This window comes from Triturus cristatus, chromosome 3_1 (genome assembly GCF_964204655.1).
Source record: "Triturus cristatus chromosome 3_1, aTriCri1.1, whole genome shotgun sequence".
NCBI classification, from domain to species: Eukaryota; Metazoa; Chordata; class Amphibia; order Caudata; family Salamandridae; genus Triturus; species Triturus cristatus.
The window spans coordinates 993,259,189-993,277,896 of record NC_140583.1 but is presented as its reverse complement, the minus strand read 5'-3'; the positions used below and the strand labels follow the sequence as shown (position 1 = coordinate 993,277,896).

The following is an 18,708-nucleotide window of genomic DNA, read 5'->3' as shown; positions in this document are numbered from 1 at the left end:
ATGTGGCTGTCACTCTTAATTTGATGATGGTTCCACGGTTAGGGTGCCGTATAGTGTTCCCTTTGATGATAGAATTACAATTGCCGCAGTCCATACAAGGTACCGTTCCACGATAAGTGCCTTCTTTTTAATCCATTGGTTTGGTTAAGATCTGTTTAAAATTTCTGGTACGTAAGTATGCAAATCTTGGTTTGGTTTCAAAAATGCCTTTAAAGTCTGGTTCCGTGTCTAACATGGGCCAGTATTTTAAAATGATGTTTTTGATTTCATTACTGTGGGTAGAAAATTTAGAAATGAATACCAATCTTTCTTCATTGGTTTTTGACTCCGTTTGTTTTATTAAGCTTTCACATGACTGTTTTCTGCTTTTGTGATTGCCTATTGTAATATGGGTTCTTGATGCATGTACTCATGCTTTCTTTGTATAGTACGTCATTAGATGAAATTCTTTTTAATCTAAGCAGTTAAGAGTACGGAAGATGTTTCTTGAGGGATGGTTGATGGAAACTGTGAAAATGCAATACATTGTTTTGGTCTGGCGGTTTAGTGTACACATTGGTGATTAAATGCCCATTTTTGTTAGAGATACATGTGTCTAAGAAGGTGATTTGTTCTTGACTAATTGATGAGGTAAATCCAATTCTTTCATCAACCAAATTGAGGGTCTCAATGGCTTCGGATAACTCCCAAGTGTGTCCCTTTCCTTAGCACACAACTGTTGTTGATGTCTCTTTTGTATAGGATGAGGTGATTCAATCCATTTTTCTTGGTTAAGAATATGATCCAATTCAAACCTGTGCATAAAGAGATTTGCATACGCCGGTGCGGCGCAATTGCCCATCGATGTCCCTGAAGATTGAATATAAAAATGATCTTGCCATTTAAAGTAGCTGTGGAATAGGGAAAAGCATAGTAATTCTATTAGAAATACTTTAAGTTGTTCATCTTTCTCACAATGAATTAAAAAAGATTCCACCACAGAGATGTCCAGATTGTGTGGGATCGAGGTATATAATGATTTAACAAGGGTGCAAAGTATAGTGTCTGAGGTTATACTGGATGTTATTGTTACAAGAATGTTTAAAAGGTCTGTGGTGTCTTTGATGTAGGTAGACATATTTTGTACTATGGGCAGCAGACGTTTGTCTAGATATTTGCCGATAGGTTCATGTATAGAATTGACAGTAGATACGATTGGTCGAAATGGAGGTTTAGTGGAATGTTTGTGTATTTTCGGAATCATGTATATGTATGGTACAGATGGGTTGTTTTTGATGAGGTAAGCCTTGTCTTCTCTCGTTATGGTTCCTTTTTCCAAAGCGTCATCTACAATCTTTAAAAGGATTTTCAAAAACTCATTGGTTGGGTCAAATGATAGTTTCAAATAGATGTTTTTATCTTGAACATTATTCTCGACATTCTCCATGTAGTAGGTGGTGTCCATGAGAACCATGGCCCCTCCTTTATCAGCTTGACAAAATGGTAATCTCATGACTGGATGCTATTTGTTGTAAAGTCTGTCTTTCTTTTTGCATGATATTAGAAGTTTTCGATTTGGTTTGTTTGAAGATGGTACGTAGATTCCATAGTACAACTGTCTCAAATGCATCTAGAACTTTATGACTCATAGGAGCGATGAATGTACTTTTGTTCCGTAATCCAAGTAAAGTGTTGGTATGAGGACGAGGATTCTCTTCAACAACGTTGGTGAAAAAATGTTTCAGTCTCAGTAACCGCATGAATTTATATAAGTTGATTTCTGCTTCTAATGCATTAGAATGATATGTGGGTACATACGAAGAACCCTTCTGCAGCGTGTTGATTTGAAACTCAGTGAGATGATGTTGAGAAATATTAATAAATATAGTCTCTGGCTTCTTGTGCCTTTCGCTACTGGTTGTTGCTTTCTTCATTGTGTTCTCCTCCTGCCTCGTCTGGTGGTCTTTGGCCTTTCTCTAAAAAAGGCCTACTATCTGTGATATTACTTGATATAGATGGGGATGAGGCTTCCTTGTCCGTTCTTTGGGGGTCCAGTCCTTTAGGTTGAGAGCCTCTAGGTTGTTTGTCATCAGACGATGAAGCTTCAGTGTCCGAGAATCGTCCAATGTTTGGTCTCTGTTGTCTCCTCTGATCGTAAATATCTGCCCAATTGTATACCTCTCCATCTTCTAATCGATCATGTCTCTTTTAAATTTCCGAATTTTCCTCTCATTGATTTCTTTTGTGTATGTATCTAGTTGTTTGTTTAGGTCATCCAAAGTTTCACCCCAATTTTCCTTAGACAACTTTTCACTCAATTCTTGTTTGAGCTGATGAATTTCTTTGTTTAGGTCCTCCAATATTTTAGATAACTCCTCAATAATTAACAATATTAGGTCCAAAGAACATTTGTTTAAGATCGCCTGCCACTTCTCGGTAAATCTGGCGTTGTTCTTGCATAAAGTAGATTTCAAGGCGATTCTCAATCCTCTTGGGATGCGCTGTACTTTGTGATACTTGATTAAGGTACTTGCATGAAGGTGTTGGTTGATTGCTTTTTTAGAAATGTATAGAAGATGTTTGATATCTGATTGTATAGAACCAGTACTGGTACTGCTGCTTTCCGTTTCTTCTATCAGAGCATAAATTCATTGAGTTTCTTCTCTCGTGAACACAAATGTTTCTGCTCTGTGTTCAGTAAGGTTGGCAATTTCCTCTTATGACATTATGGTGGGTGCGTTGTCTATTTACTCAGAAAAATAAAAATGAAATATAGATCCACAATGGTATAGATCAGCGCACACCTTTGAGTAATACATTTCTTCGATTTGAAAAAGGTAGGTGGTGCAGGTTGGTGAATCCTCCTGAGTATGAGGATGAAATACAATCTGAAAGTGCTGACCTCACAGGCTAAGGTCCCCATTTTTGTCATTCAGTATTCCACATTTTTTACATGAATTTAAAATCCTTTTCTAGCAACATGGTGATTGCGTTGATTCTGAAGATATGTGGGTTTTCGCTTTTCTAGTTACTGGAAACATTCATGTGAAAGAGAAAACTGAGAAGAATGAAATTGCCTGATTTAGGGTTTGTTGGACGTACCCCCAATCTGAGGTATGGCAGATGTTACACCCCCAGAACACCATGGATTATGGACCATTGCATGTGAAGTTTCCTGCTTCTGAAGTTATGTTATGTTATGTTAATAACTTTTATTAGGCGCACAGCTGCCCCAGCGAAGGGGCGTCCTGGCGCCTGATCAGGTACACAACACAACAGGTCAAAGCTGAGGAGAAGAGAAATCAATTAGCAGAGGCAAACAGGTGGGTTTTAATGGCGCGTCTAAAAAGAGTCAGACTATTTAGGGCGCGAATATGTAAAGGAAGGGAATTCCATAGATCAGCCGCCAGAACATGGAAGGAGCGTCCTCCCATCCTACTCAGCCTGAACCTAGGCTTAATCGCCAGATGGTAAGATTCAGACCTGAGGGACCGCGTGGGGACGTATGAAGAAATAAGGCCCGCCAAAGCAGGAGGAGAGGAAAGCTTCAGAATCTTAAATGTCAGACAGAGAGCCTTAAATTTGATTCTCTGTCTGACCGGAAGCCAGTGAAGGGAGGTCAGAACAGCAGAGACAGAACATCGTCTCGGAAGGCCAACAATGGCCCGTGCAGCAGCGTTCTGCACCCTCTGAAGCCTAGTAGCCTCAGCCTGGTTGACTCCAAGTAGCAAGGCACTCCCGTAGTCCAGCCGGGAAAGGATAGAGGCCTGAACCACCAGTTGTCTCTTTAATCTGAAGCGGTTTCTGCTGTCATGATGGGATCCATCATAGGCAAATTTGTCACTGAGAAAACCTTTCCAGATCCATCTACTTAACTTCACTCCTCTGTGACTCTACACAATTTCCTGGCAATTCCTCCACTCTCTACCATGATTCTGGTCCTTTCGCCGTTGCTTCCCACCTTGAGCTCTACCTCTTCTTGGAACAAATTTAGGTTTTGTATGCGAACCATCAAATGTAAAGTGCTTGTTGATGTAGAATTTTTACTAAATGTATCATTAACACAATATGATTGACATGTAGGTTCTTATTCACAAAGGTAACTTACACTTTTGAGTAAGTTTACAGATTTGAGTAACTTTGCTACTTTTCGGTATTAAAAAACTGCACTTTTGTAGTCACAAACATTTGTAGTCACTTGATTCATTAAGGTAAACTCACACTTTTGTGTAAGTTTACTATTTTTTGCAATTGCCAAAGGGATTTTACGAGCAGTATCTTTACAACTGCAGGGTCTCCACACTGGCTTTAGAGGCTCCACACATAAAAAGATAGGCAGCCGTAAAGATACTACTCATAAAACTTCTTTGTGAATTGGAAAAAGTCATAAAGTTACACAAAAGTATAAATTTACCTTTTTGAATCAGGGCCTTACAGTTTTGCAGTAAGTCAAACGCTACACATTGCTAACCACTTGTGCTGCAACACCCTTGCATATAAACTAATGGAGGTAGGGATTTACTAGAAAAGTGTAAGTGACTACAAAAGTGCAGTTTGTGAATAAAGAAAGTAGTTTACTGATTAAAAAGGGCAAGTTTCTACAAATATGCAGCTTGTGAATAGCACATTGTAGTATGTTTGGTACTACTGTAGTACTTCAAAATGTACTACAATGTGCAGTTTTTGACTCAGGCCTTTAATATTTGACATGTTGGATGTAGTCATCTTTTGTTCCCTTCATATCATGCTTCCAGTACACTTAGGCAACTTTGTAAACAATGGGGCATATTTACAAGCCCCAATCGCCAAGGGTACGTCACTTTTTTTTACGCTCCGGTGGCATAGTGCCATTTCACATATTTACAAGGTGGAGCTAAGCCACCTAACCTGGCTTAGCGCCACCTTGTATACATGCTGCTTTTCGCCACAGTCCTCTGCGGTAAAGGGGCAAGCAATGCGTGTTGCAGTTGGCATTCCACCACGACACCTCTTGCTTTTTTTTAATTTTCTTTTTTTTTGTTTTTTTTTGTATTCCTCATATGCCACCAGATGAAAAGGGCAATCTAGATGGGGAGCCCCTTCCCCTCTGCCCCCAATATGTATGACGCGGTTCCGGTGTTTAAAGCCCAGGGGGAGAAAGAGAAGGGTCGGAATACCTTCATTTGTTCCGCCAGGCCATTAGAGCTGCCCAGATCTTTACACCACTTGAAGGATCACAAGCAATATCGGACTCACTTACAAGGATGATGTGTTTCAAACAGTCTGGAAAAGTGGGTACCTTCTCGTTTTTCCACGCCCTGCATATTTCTCGTCTAGCCAACAACATTACATAAAAAATTAATTTAGAGTCCGTGTCACCATGTCGATATTCCTTAGCTAGCCCAAACAAGATTATCCTTGGAGTGATTGTAAATTGTATATTCAATACTGCCACGATGAATTCACCTATTCTAGCCCAATAACTCACCAGCAATGGACAATCAACAAACATGTGTATGTCGTCAGCGGCAAGGAACCTGCAACGAGGGCATCGATGTTCTAGGTTTGTAATTTTTACTAATTTCTTAGGTGAGATGTATACTCTATACAGGGTAAACAAATGATTCCTTTTGAGTGTAGCTGACTTAACCACAGTGTGTAACATTGTAAAGGAATCCACCCACAGTTCCTGAAGATTGTCATGATCTAAATCAACCGCCTCACCCCATATTTTTAAGAGTTCGGCCTCTGGCACTTCTTCTTCCACCATCATGGCCCAATACCAAAAGGCCAACTCTCTTTTCCAAGTCCCTTTCCTATTTACTAAATCAAACTTTGGATTAGGTGAACAAGACGTCGACCCGAGAGTTGCCCACCAACCCGATAGTTGATAATATTTAAACCTGGTGAGTGTACCCCCTGTCAATCTACAGAGAGAATCCCAATCCATAAGCTGCGTATCCTTTAGAAGATCTCCCAAGTGTGTTATACCGTCCGACTTCAAGGGGCGAGCTAGTTGATCCTTTAAACACTCGGGAGTCCCTGGGGAGTCCCAAATCGGGGCCTGGGGAGCATAATAGGGAATTCCCAGCTTTTTCCTGAAACAAAAACAATTTTTTTGAGCTGCTGTTAAAATCTTTAGTCTCACTTTTTTATAAAACCTGGGATCTCCGAATTTAAACAGAAAGTATTCCTGACCTTGGGGTAATCCATGTAACAATGCCTGAAATAGACAGCCTAAAACAGAAGTATCTGCCTTATCAGCCATTCGTCTAAAGTTTTTTAGTTGGAACGAGTGACAGTAAATGAGTATATCTGGGAGGGCGAGACCCCCAAGTTTTAGTTTCTTCTTCAATTTCTTCCATGATATTCTCGGTGACTTGGAGTTCCATATAAATGAACCTATTTTCCCCTGTATTTTAGCAATGTCTTTCGAATTGAAAGTTAACGGGATATAATTAAATAAGTAGGTGATTTTTGGTAAAATAACCATTTTTATGAGATTCACTCTGCCGAAGATATTAAGCGAGAGACCAGACCAGCGTTGTAGGAGATGACAAATCTCCTTATAAACTCTATCCAGATTTATTTTAAATAGCTGATTAATATCTTGAACTAAGTGAATTCCCAGGTATCTCATCTTAGGTTTGACACCCGGATACTTTTTAACCTGGTTCCACTGCATAAGCTCGGTCTTTTCTCTACTTATTTGTAGCCAGAGATTGCCCCAAAGTCTTCTGCCCGAGCAAAAAGTCTAGGGATAGCCTCTTCAGGATTCAGAGTGAACATTAAAAGGTTATCCGCGTAGAGAGCAAATTTCAGCTCCAAACTCGCAATATTAAAAGGTTTGAAAACAGGATCTGCTCTCAGCTTAATAACAAGAGGTTCAATGTATAAATTAAACAAAAGGGGACATCCCTGTCTGGTGCCACGCGATATATGTACCCAATCGGTAAGAAGGCCATTTACTAAGATTTTAGCTTTGGGACTTATATATAGGGATCGAATCGAGGCTATAAAGTTCAATGGCATACCGAATGCGGCTAATGTTGCCCATAGATAGAACCAATTAACTTGGTCGAAAGCCTTTGCGGCATCAATAGCCACAATGGTCAGGGGAGATTTTTCATTAGTAGCGACATCTATAGCAGCAATAGCCTGAAACGTAAGCTCGTTCAGCTGCCTACCCGGCATAAAGCCCCTCTGATCGCTGTGAACCACTGATTTAATAACTTTAGCCAATCTCGCTGCCAATACATCTGCAAAGATTTTATAGTCAGTATTCAACAGCGAGATTGGCCGATAGGATTCGACGATCTGGGGGTCCTTACTGGGTTTTAATATTAGAGTCACTGTCGCTTCAGTCCATGTTTGTGAGACAGCCTCACCTGAAAGATGTATTTTATTAAATAAGATTGTGAGGACCGGTACGATTAATTCTGGACTGATTTGATACACATCTACTGGGAGCCCATTTGGTCCCGCAGCTTTACCTTTTGCCATGCTCTTTAGTTGATTATATACTTCTCCCTCTTTGATTGGCGAGCTTAAAAAGACCCTATCTGCTTCTGTGAGATGTGGTAGGACTAATTGATTAAGCCACATTTCAGCTCTTTCAGGGGAGAAATCCCCACGCTCTGCATAGATCCTTGACATATATTTTTGGACTTCCTCTAATATCTGACCGTTATCATAGGTCAAAACCCCTGTATCTTGTATGATTAGACTCGCAATTTGGTTCTTAGCTAGTAAGTAAGAGAAGTAAGCAAGCAATTAAAAGTCTGTTCTACATTTCTTGACTGTAATGTATTCGAAACGCCGGTGATAATTCCAAACTGGCAATTAACACGTCTCATCAATCATAAAAACTGGTGTCAATCGGTTAGCTTGGTTATCAAATCTCAATAGTCTGGTGCCACGAGTAAAGACAGAGAAAGAATCCAAAAGGGTAGTGTATTCAATATCAATAAGGTCAATGAAACCGAAGTGCAGTAGACATCGCGATCTCAGCGATGATAACGTAAGGGCAGAACACGAGTATGTGTTCGTAATGTAAATTTAAACGAAGAAAAGATCGCACGTCCTGGCGGCACCCATGCTACAGTGTGTGTGTTATTGATATTGATATCGGTTTGGAATCATCACCGGCTTTTCGAATACATTACATTCAAGAAACGTCGTACAGGCTTTTAATTGCTTGCTTACTTCTCTCACTGTTCAAATTGTGTACCCAGCTGGGTTGGAAATATCACCGGTGTTAGGCCTCTATTAGATCCACGCTATTTTTCTCAGCCCTGAAGATTCGTGGGACTACTTTTCCTGACGAAACACGTGTCGGCTGTTTGCGTTTCCTAAAGGAATAAAGAACATCCATTAACACTAACGAACTTTGCATATTTTGCTTTGTCTACTGCAGTATTTACTGGTTATATCTTATATGTGTGCACAGGATTATTTGTACTGTTTTGTTGTAGGGTCTACCCTACACACATTAAGGGGTAGAGGGGTCTCCCCTTCCTGTTTAGCACAATTTTTTACCTGTTCAGCCAAACACCCTACACGCATACTAGCTGAGCGCCATCACTTCCTATATATTGAAAACCCTTTTTCACGATTTTATGCCTACCTGGTTGTTTTATGAGTTTTGTCATTTATTTTCTCGACACAAACTTATTTTTTTGCAATGATGTGCCAAATCCAAACCTAGGTGGCTTTGCAGGTCAATTACGATTTTAGTTTGAGAATTCCAGACATTTCCTGAAATATTGGTTGATGGTGTAAGTAAAATAGAACCTTGTGCCATTAAACAAGAGCAACTCACTGTGTTATGGGTGAGGACATATGTAGCCGCTGCACAACTGATCACCCTTGACATTACAACTCAACATCTCTTGCCGTTTCTGTCCCAGAGCCAAACTGTAACAGTACTTGTGGCTCTCCACACTGCTTTGCTATCGACAATATTGGTGGCAAGTGTGCACAAAAATGAATCAATATGCAGCTAGAACTATCTGGTGGAGAGGGTCTATTTATCTAATCCAGCTACAGTGAATACGTTCCCTTTATGCAGTAAAGTAAGGGAGGGTACTACATAAATGGTGACACTCCACATTCCCTATTTAAATCAAATAAATGAAAGGGGATGAAGGCATAACTTGGAGTATATCATTACACTGTCTGGTATGTGGCCAAATAATACTCACAGCACTTCATGGCAGTGACTGGCCTGTGAGGGGGAGTTTAGGTGCACATTAAAACACTGGCTGTCCTTTGGGGGTATGCCAAGGGTACATCATGGCAGCAACTGGCTAATAGCGTTTACACAGCAAACACAAGGAGACGATGGACGGAGCACTGAAACTTTTCAGATACTCACCCCCGTCACAGATCTGGGTTGAATCCATCATTGTTCTTTATCTCACTTCGCCACCCCTGTTCAGACCCAGCCTTATGCAAATCAGTCTTTACCCCGTGCCTGAACTACGAAGCCTGGTCTTCACTGGACCGGAAACAAGCATCCTTGGACCGGTTTCGGGGTGACACCCCTCATCACCCAGGCTAGCTTGAATCCAGTGGCAAAGTGAGCAAGGGGCCAACGTCTGGGCATACCCTGTACTGGGGTGAATGTTTGACATTGTGCAGCATTCAGTCCATCAATTGTTCTTTTTGCATTTGTCACCCCGAGTGGGACGGGTATGCCCAGACGTGGGTCCCATGCCCTCCATGTTACTGGAGTCAAGCTAGCCTGGCTGATGAGGGGGGATGCACTGAAACTGGTCCCAGGATGCTTGTTTCCAGTCCAGGAAGGACCTAGCCTGGCAGTTCGGGCTGGGCCGTTCCCATGGGGGACAGGGTCAAGACTGATTTGCATATGGCTGGGTCTGAACTGGAAAGGCATGGGGTGCAAACAATGGATTGAGACCCAGATCTCTACTGGGGTGAATGTTTGATATTGTGCAGCATTCAGCCCATCAATTGTTCTTTTTGGCCTGCTGAAGAAAGTCTGATGCTCATTGCCATTTTCAAAAGCCTGTATGAGTGGGATGCTCTCATCCCATCATGGCATTGACTGTCTTGACTCTAGGGGCATATATTAGCACTGGCTTTCCTGGAGTGGGACAGTGCATAGGGCAAATTACAGCATTGACTGTTCCTTGGGCCTTGGAACAGTGAGTGACTTCTCAACAGTGTCACTGGTAGATATTCTTGTCTAACGCTGGTGTCCCAGAGCCCAGGGTACTATGAGCTGCAACTGGAAATAAAGTTAATTTATTTGCACATTCCTCTCTCCAAGGGTAGTGAGGGACAATCAAGGTTTACTTTGGGAACTGGAAGAGGGGGTTACATTCTGAGACTATATGGCACACATAAATACACTCACTAACCTCAAGCTCTAGTCAGACCTATATGTTCAAAAAGTTCTGATCGTTTGTTTTCAGGTTGGGAGGTATGGCAGTTAAAATTAAGACCAGCAGAATGCACACAGCTCAGCTAAGGCCTCCATATGGACCTATCCTCTCTGCACATCGTCTCCCATTTCCGACAGAGGACACAATAAGGGCCTTCAACAAGTGGTAATTCCCGGGTGACATCTCCTTCTGTGGACACCACAATCTGCATGTTGCTGTTCATGAAAGGCTGCCTACAAAAACCTGCAGATGTCTGGTAGAATTCAGATATTTACTTCTGCACTTCTTCCAGCCTGCCCTGGTGGAAATATGTTTAATTAGGGTGCAATCCACGTTCTCAGGACCAGCTGACATCCCTGCGTATCTTCTAAAAAGCCCAGGGACAAGGTAGACATTTCTGTGAGATAACCTCTGCCCTGAATACAGAAGTGTTCACAATTTTTAAAGGGGCCATCTAGTGAATGATGATAGATCTCAAAATCCAAGCAGACGTCATTAAACTAAGTACCATTCTGGAATTCTATTGTTGGTGATTGTTAGAGAGTCAGAGCCGGGTAAAGAGAACAGTTTTTTTCCACGGTAGAGATTCTCTTTAAAGAAAGCTTCACCTTTAGCTGCCAGTACCCTCACAGCAAGACAAATAATGACCTCATTTACCAAGTAGTTGTACTTCAAATAGACTACACAAAGCAACAATTTGCACCTGCCCAGAGAAGCAACTGTTGGGAGCAGGATGCTTGGAGTAGGTGTTTTCTTTAAGGCTAGAACTTAGGCTAGGACTCTGGAGAACCCAGGTATTGCAGCCTTCCTTGAAGAAGTGGAAGCAGAACTGCCCAGTGTGAGGAGCAGAGCTTGGACCATGATTAGAAGGAAAAAATAGCAATATCAAGTTATGAAGTCCAGGCAAAGGGCATCTCAAGGGAGTGAACCAACCTGTAGTTTTGAGAGACTTCTAGTCCAGCTGGTAGATCCCAACCAATGAGCCTCTGTGAGATCTGAAGTCTGAGGATCTAGATATAAAATTCAGCACTTCCAGTGTGGTGAACCTGCATAGTCATTATCCCAACCAGTGCCATTCTTGTTCTAGATGCAGTTAATATTCCCTGTCCTATGGTTGCCCTGCCAACAAATATTATTGACTGTGTCCAGAGTCTGTCAAGATAAGAGACTTTGAAGTTTGATTTGCCAAGTATGCATACTATGGGACATACTTACAAGCCCCTATGGCCACAGGAACGTCACTTAGAGTGACGTTCCTGTGGCGATATAGGCTTTGCCTTATTTGCAAGGCAGCTTTAAGCCACTTGACGTGGCTTAACACTGATTTTTTAAATAATGCACCCTTTCTTGCTATACTTAGCGTGAAAGGGACAGGCAATGGGTGTTGTGGTGGGTGTTCCACCACAACACCCATTTATTTTGGCGCTTCCCCCTATTACAAGGGTGCCGTAAATATGGGGCAGCGACAAATTAAGACCAGGGAAAACCTGGTCTTAAAGAGGTGAAATGAGGAGAAATGCTTTACAGATAGAAACAGCAAAACACCATTGATTGCTTATTTGTCCCTTCGTGCACATAAATAATCATTAAAAAAAAATGATGAGTTGCAACTTCTATGTGTGCTGCACAAAGCAGCACACATAGAAGTCACAAATCACCATTTCAGATTGTTTATGTGCAGGAAGGTGCACCTTCCTGCACATAAACAATCATTCCTATGATGCTAGGGTGCTTGCGTAGGCACTAGGCTGCTAAATTTAGCGCCAGCGCAGTGAAAAACACAGGGCTGCACCGTATTCTTTTAAATATGGTGCAGCCCTGTGTCTCAGAAGTGGCAGAGCGCGGCGTTAAGCCAACAAGGCTAATGCCGCGCTCCGTCACTTCTTTTGTAAATATGCCCCTCTGAGTGCCATCCTATATCAACACCAGTAGTCGTCCTGCACAGACATGTGAGTAGTTGGTCTCCTGTTCCCCATGAACTATAGCCATACCTCACACAGCCCCGTTAACTGCACACCAACATTTTTGAATTGGCCAATTGGCATTTAGGACACTTATTGTTCGGCAGTGGGTTTTTAGATATCCTGAAATTTGTGGCATTTTGATGGAAAATCAGTCACTTAAGTTAAAACCGACTGATATGTCCAACCTTGCACCCAGGAAGGCTGAGAACTAGAGCAGGTGGCAGAAATATTATGGCTAACCTGATAGACTGTAACTTCACATCTGGATCTTCTGTCCCATCAGCTGGCTCTTGCAAGCAAAGACTGTATTAAACCTGAAAATTAACAAAGTCTACTAACGATATCAAAACCATTGCACCTTACACTGAGATTGTTCCCAGCCCTACTATTTAAACTCTGTCATATCGTCATATTCTATCCCAGAAGGATCTCAAATATGTTTTTGGTACGCATCATTAGTTCTACCTTTCCTGTTCATATAGGAAGATGGATTCTACTTTGAAGAAATATCTTTGAACTTTGTCTTTATTAAGTGTAATTTATTTTGCTGTGCACCACATGAGTTCCACCACTGTGCCACCTTTTGGGGTTAAGACTGTTTATTGCGTACCAAGTAGAGTCAAGTGTACAAAGTGAGTAACTTGGTTATTCAACCAGTGAGCACTCAGTAGGACCTGTAGCCATGCAAGACCAGTTGCTAATGACCCTGCCCACAAGCAATTGTATAAGTACTTACCAGTTGATACAGACTAGTAATCAGTGATTGCACTAGGACCCAAAAAAGGAGCTCTCATACATGCACTCAACTAATTTAGGGCCTCATTAATCCCTGTGGGTGTTCCTACGTAACACCCATGGAATCTGAAGCATTCCCAGATTTATAAGAAATCGGAATCCTGGGAATGCGTCCCTATTCTATGTGTGCTGCATTTTGAAGCACACATAGAAAAAGGAAATCACCTGAATTGATTGATTTTGTGCAGGGAGGTGTCCCTTCCTGCACAAAATCAATCAGCCCCGCAACGCAGGCACGCTTGCACCATGGTGCAAAGGTGTTAGTGTTGGCGCATGGCAGCCCATTGTGCGCCAGCGCTGGGGGAAAAGGGCAGGAATGCGCTGTATCTTATAGATAAGGCGCATTCCTGCCCTTTTCTTTTGACGCAGGATAGCTCAACAAGACTCCTCGCGGTGCTGCCCTGCGAATAAACCTCATAAATGAGGCACTTAGGAGCATATTTACAAGGGCAGTGGCCGAGTGAGGCGTTAGCCTTCCTGGCTGAACGCCTCACTTCGCCACTTCAGAAACGCAGGGCTGCACCATATTTACAAGAATATGGTGCAGCCCTGCGTTTCCCCCTGAACTGACACTAAACTTAGCAGCCTAGCGCCAATGCAGGCACTCTTGTACCATAGTGCAAGGGTGTCTGCGTTCAGGGGAAGATTGTTTATGTGCAGGAATGTCCTCCTACCTGCACATAAACAATCTTTGAATGCTGTTTTGTAACTTCTATGTGTGCTGCTTAATGCAGCACACATAGAAGTTGCAAAATGGCATTTAAAAAAAATATATATTGGTAATGTGCAGGAAGTGGGACCTTCCTGTACATAAACAATCATTGGCCATTTGCTGTTTCCATATGTGCTGCACAACGCAGTACACATGAAAACAGCAAAAACAAGGAGAAATTAAACATTTCTCCTCGTTGTGCCAGGGTAAGGCCAGGTTTTCCCTGGTCTTTATTTTGGTGCTGCCTCCTATTTACACCTCCCTTGTAAATCAAGGGTGGTGCAGTGGAACGCCCACAGCAACACTCATTGCCCTCCCCTTTCCCGCTAAGCATAGCGTGAAAGGAGGCCTTATATACAAGGCAGTGTTAAGCCACGTAAATAAGGCGAAGCCCCTATCCCCGCAGGAACGTCGTAAAAGTGACATTCCCGTGGCGATAGGGGCTTGTAAATATGCCCCTTAGTGTTCAAGTTACCTCACCACTGTCATAGCCTGTAACAGCCTGCGTAAAATCATCTGTGCAGCATCTAATCCTAGCAGGTCTCCCTATCATGGATACCTCACCAACACTCTGGGTCGGATCACGAGTTTGGTGGACAGGGTTGTCACAAATGAGTAGGATATCCCGTCCGCTGTATTACAATTCCATAATCTTTTTATAGAACTTGTAATACGGCGGATGGGATGTCCATCACATTTGGGACGGTGTATCCCACCCACCAAACTCTGCCATACAAAACCCTGATAGGATTTTCAATGTTAAAGTCAGCAGTGTTATGAGCAACTTCAAGCATTGTCATCCTTCAGTTTCGAAATATTTGTCATTTTTTCAGAACTATGGCCAATAAATACAAACAACTGGTTCCAAGCATAGATCAACAGATTTTTGAATGAATTACTTAGGAAGTCTGATTTTCTTCAGTTTTGTTGGTTTGTCCTACTATTCACACTATAATGAATCCTACAAACATAATAAAGTAAAGGTTCAAGCCTTAACAATAAAATATAAGATAATATGCCTGATTGTTTTGGCACACACATACCCTCTCAGATTGATAGTTTTGTGACACGCACTTTTCCATTAAACATGTCTTGGGTGGTGTAACCAACAGAAATGTTTCCTTGACTGTCAAGTGCTCACCTCTCTTATTGGGAAATTACTCTTGACTTCGGATACCTTCAGGGTTTTCCCTTTCTTAACTAACTCCTTGAGCAGGCTTTGCTCCAAGTTTGAAGGATTGTGGAACTGGGTCATGACAGTCTGGTAACTGCTTTCATCCTCCAGGTGGACAAAGGCGTATGCATTTTTTCCCTTTTTAATGATCTCTATGTCGTGCCTCTGCAGGTTCACACTGATGCTAGCTAGTATATCCTTAAGCATACAAGTCAGGACCTCTTTAGAGAAATGGGAATTCAGATTACCCACATAGAGAGACAACGCGCTTGGCTTGTCTGACAAGCTTTCTATGAGTAATTCATCTGTCTGTCGATCCTTTTTTGGCAGGAGATTTGCTGATGTGCCATCATTTAACAGCTCCTCAGATGATACATCTTCACTGGGTGCATAATCTTGTTGCTGGGCTTCACGCAGCAGAATATCTGTCTTTATTTCCTCCCTTGACTGTTCTTCTTCATGAAGATCCTTAGTTGACTGGTGCTGTTGTGTTGAATCTACATTTAGCACATCTTCTGTGGACATATCTCCATTTTGTACAGGGATGTCCTGCTCTGGAATATCTACTTTCAATAAGCCATCTTGTGATAGGTTATATTTTGATAACTCCTCTTCAACCAGGTCTCCCTTTGAGGTTTCTTCTTTCCATAGGTCTTCCCGGAGTAGATCATCTGTTTCCAGTTGTTCATTGGATAGGCCTTCTTTTGTTAAGTCTTCCTTGGGTAGTTCTCTAGGTTGATGCTCCTTGGGTATTTCTTTAGCTAGGTCTTCCCGCAGGAAGTCTTCTTTTTCCAGGTATTCATTGGACAGGTTTTCTGTTGCTAGGTCTTCCATGGGTAATTTGCTTACTTGATCTTTCTGGGTTAAGTTTTTTGCTAGGTCATCCCCGAGTAGTTCTTCTGTTGCCAGATATTGATTGGGTAGGTCTTGTGATGCTAAGTCTTTGTTGAGTGGTTCACTTGCTTCTTCTTTCTTCAGTAGTTCTCTTGTTAGATCTTCCCTGAGTAGGTCTTCTTTTTCCAGGTATTCTGTGGGTAAATTTTCTGTTGTTACGTCTTCCTTGGGCAGTTCTCCTGCTTGATCTTCCTTCGCTAGTTCTTTTGATAGGTCTTCCCTAAGAAGGTCTTCTGTTAGGTCATCCTTGGGTAAGTCCACTTTTGGAAGGTTTTCTTTGAATTGGTCCGAAAGTGGTGGATCTACCTGGTAGACATCTTCTCTTGATAAGACCTCTCTTTCCATATTTTCCATGTTTTGCAAGTCATCCAAAATGTCCATCTTTTAATCTAATGCAGAGAAATAATAAATATCTCTGAATTTATTGATATTATTTCAGTTTATTATGTGAAACAAATTAAATAGTCTTTTTCAATCTAAATGTGTGAATATATGTGGTGTCACTTGGTGACATTTTCACACTATATTTAACTGGCACAACCCCTATCCCACAGGGAAACAGATTAATTGTAGGTAAAGCAAAAAAGCGATTCTCTAGGGTCAGTTTGCAGTTGTTAGGCACATTGCCCAAATGATTATATATACAGACACAGTTGGAGATTAATGCTTACCTTGCATTCCTTCAATAAGAGATGTAGAAATAAAATAGAACTCATTCCCCATTGAACACACCGGAATAAAGCAAACTTTCAGTTCACAAGCATTTGTATTGCTGTTGAATGGCAAAAATGTGGTAAAAAAAATATCATACTTAGGTATTGATGGGATGTCTAATAAATAATCCTAAGTACTGATGGCATGGTGCATAGAGCAAAATGCACAAGTGAGTGAATATGTGTCAAACACACTATGTGGCAGGCTGAGTCCACAGACTAGGGAGCAAAAGGTAGTATTTATCAGTACACCTATTTGATTGTTCAAAAGACTCAGTTCAATGTGAGAGATATTGGCAATATGTCTCTTGTGGCAGACATTCATGGGTCTCACCAGGACAGGGAGTCATGTCCGTGAAATACCCATCTCACCTGGGAACAAAAAGAGGGAGGCAAATATTGTCCATTTGGTCAATCTGTGGTCATGAATTGACAGTCATATACAATCACAAAGCTATACTGACTTAGAACAGCCACTCAGTTGCTAAACTGGGGAACCAAAAAGTACTCAATCAGAAAAAGAATGACAAGGGAAATCAATTGTGAGTCTCAGGTGAAAAGGGAAACACTAATCTTATCACCACTTTTCTGTCGGGTTAAATAAACAGAGTCACACTGTAGTGCTAACGATTAGAACTAGGTAAACCATACAAAACAGTGCTTTTCCTTTGTGGCTTACTCCATGAGTAATTGGAACCATAGAAGACACAAAACCAGTCATAAGCAGCTAAAATAGAGGGAAAAGATATGCCAATTCCTCATTTTAATATTAAAATGGGGCTCTAAATGCCCGAAACTGGAAAAACACATACTTAAGAATGGCAACGTGTCACTCCTGTCACTGAAGAGGAGAGGTTCTTAGTCTATCTGCAAAGAATTTCATCACTGGTCATGACTAGAGCATCTTCATTGGAAAGGAACGCATCTGAAAAAATGGTTGCCATTTGAAACTGAAAGTCAGGGACAAATTGTGCCATAGGAAACAGTTTGCACATGGCCATATTGGCCTACAGTGCATATACAATGCATGCCTTTACCATACATCTTTACCACGCATTGCCCCTACAACTCAAAGCTTTTACCACACATGACTTACCGCAAATATTCCTTTACCACGCATGCCTTTACAATGAAAGTTAACTATAATTAAGGGTAGTTAAACCCATATATATCTATATATATCTATATATATATATCAATATATATTTATATATATCGATATATATATATATATATATATATATATATATCTACTGGCGGTCGCCAGTAGATAGTTATAGTTAGGACCGTGTTTCCATAGGAAATCCGCAACATTCTATTTGGAATAACTTTGGCGCCGATTGATGAATCCTCACGAAGTTTTCAAAATAGGTGGGGCGCTCCGCTCCGCTCCTACCCTGAAAGTCTCGGGGGGATTCGTCAAGCGGGGGCTGAGATAAAAGGGGGGTCCCAAAACACGTTTTTCCCATGCAATTTTCCATAGGGACCTTTAGTCCAAGGTACAGCCCAAACGGCTGAACAGAATTACGTTAAATTTGGCAAAGAGGTAGTCCTCAGGTCAGGGATGTGCCTTTTGCATATCTGAAGTCAATCTGTTCAGTAGTTCCTGAGAAAATCAAAAGTAAAATCATATATATATGTGGGCGGAGCCTAACCACACATCTCATCCTGAGATCTGATTGGCTGTCAGCACTTCATCCAAGAAGTGTTGGCAGCCATCTTGGGACCAATATACATGATAGCACCTCATTAAAAAGCATTGCAGTTAATAGAAGGTTTTAAGACTTTAGTTACATTATAAATCATTTGTTAATGGTACCATACTCATTTTAGGAATTGTGGTATGTTCTAAGGTGATTTCACCATGTGAAAAAGCCTTCTGCTGGGATATCATGATTGAGAGAAAAATATTTTCTCATGCTTTTCCCACAGAGGTTTGGAAGGTGATCTATAAGCTAAACTGAGAGCTTATTTTCTGTAAATTCACATTATCTTTCTCAGTCATGTGAGAATGAAGTCTGACATTCTCAGTAAAACATGTACATCCAACAAGGGCAGAGACTGTCAGTTGATTCCTTTGTGTTCTACT

The 18,708-nt window shown here is 41.4% G+C and overlaps 1 protein-coding gene across 1 annotated transcript in view; it reads right to left on the bottom strand.

Moving 5' to 3' along the window:
- Positions 1-16,287, bottom strand: part of SLFNL1 (schlafen like 1) — a 51,238-nt gene extending 34,951 nt beyond the window's left edge. Inside the window, exons 1-2 of the mRNA XM_085646235.1 lie at positions 15,986-16,287; positions 14,980-15,673 (exon numbers count right to left, since the gene is read on the bottom strand). Of these exons, the coding sequence (XP_085502361.1) occupies positions 14,980-15,673; positions 15,986-16,287 (996 nt within the window). The remainder of the gene's footprint in view (positions 1-14,979; positions 15,674-15,985) is intronic.
- Between the last annotated feature and the right edge of the window lie 2,421 nt (positions 16,288-18,708).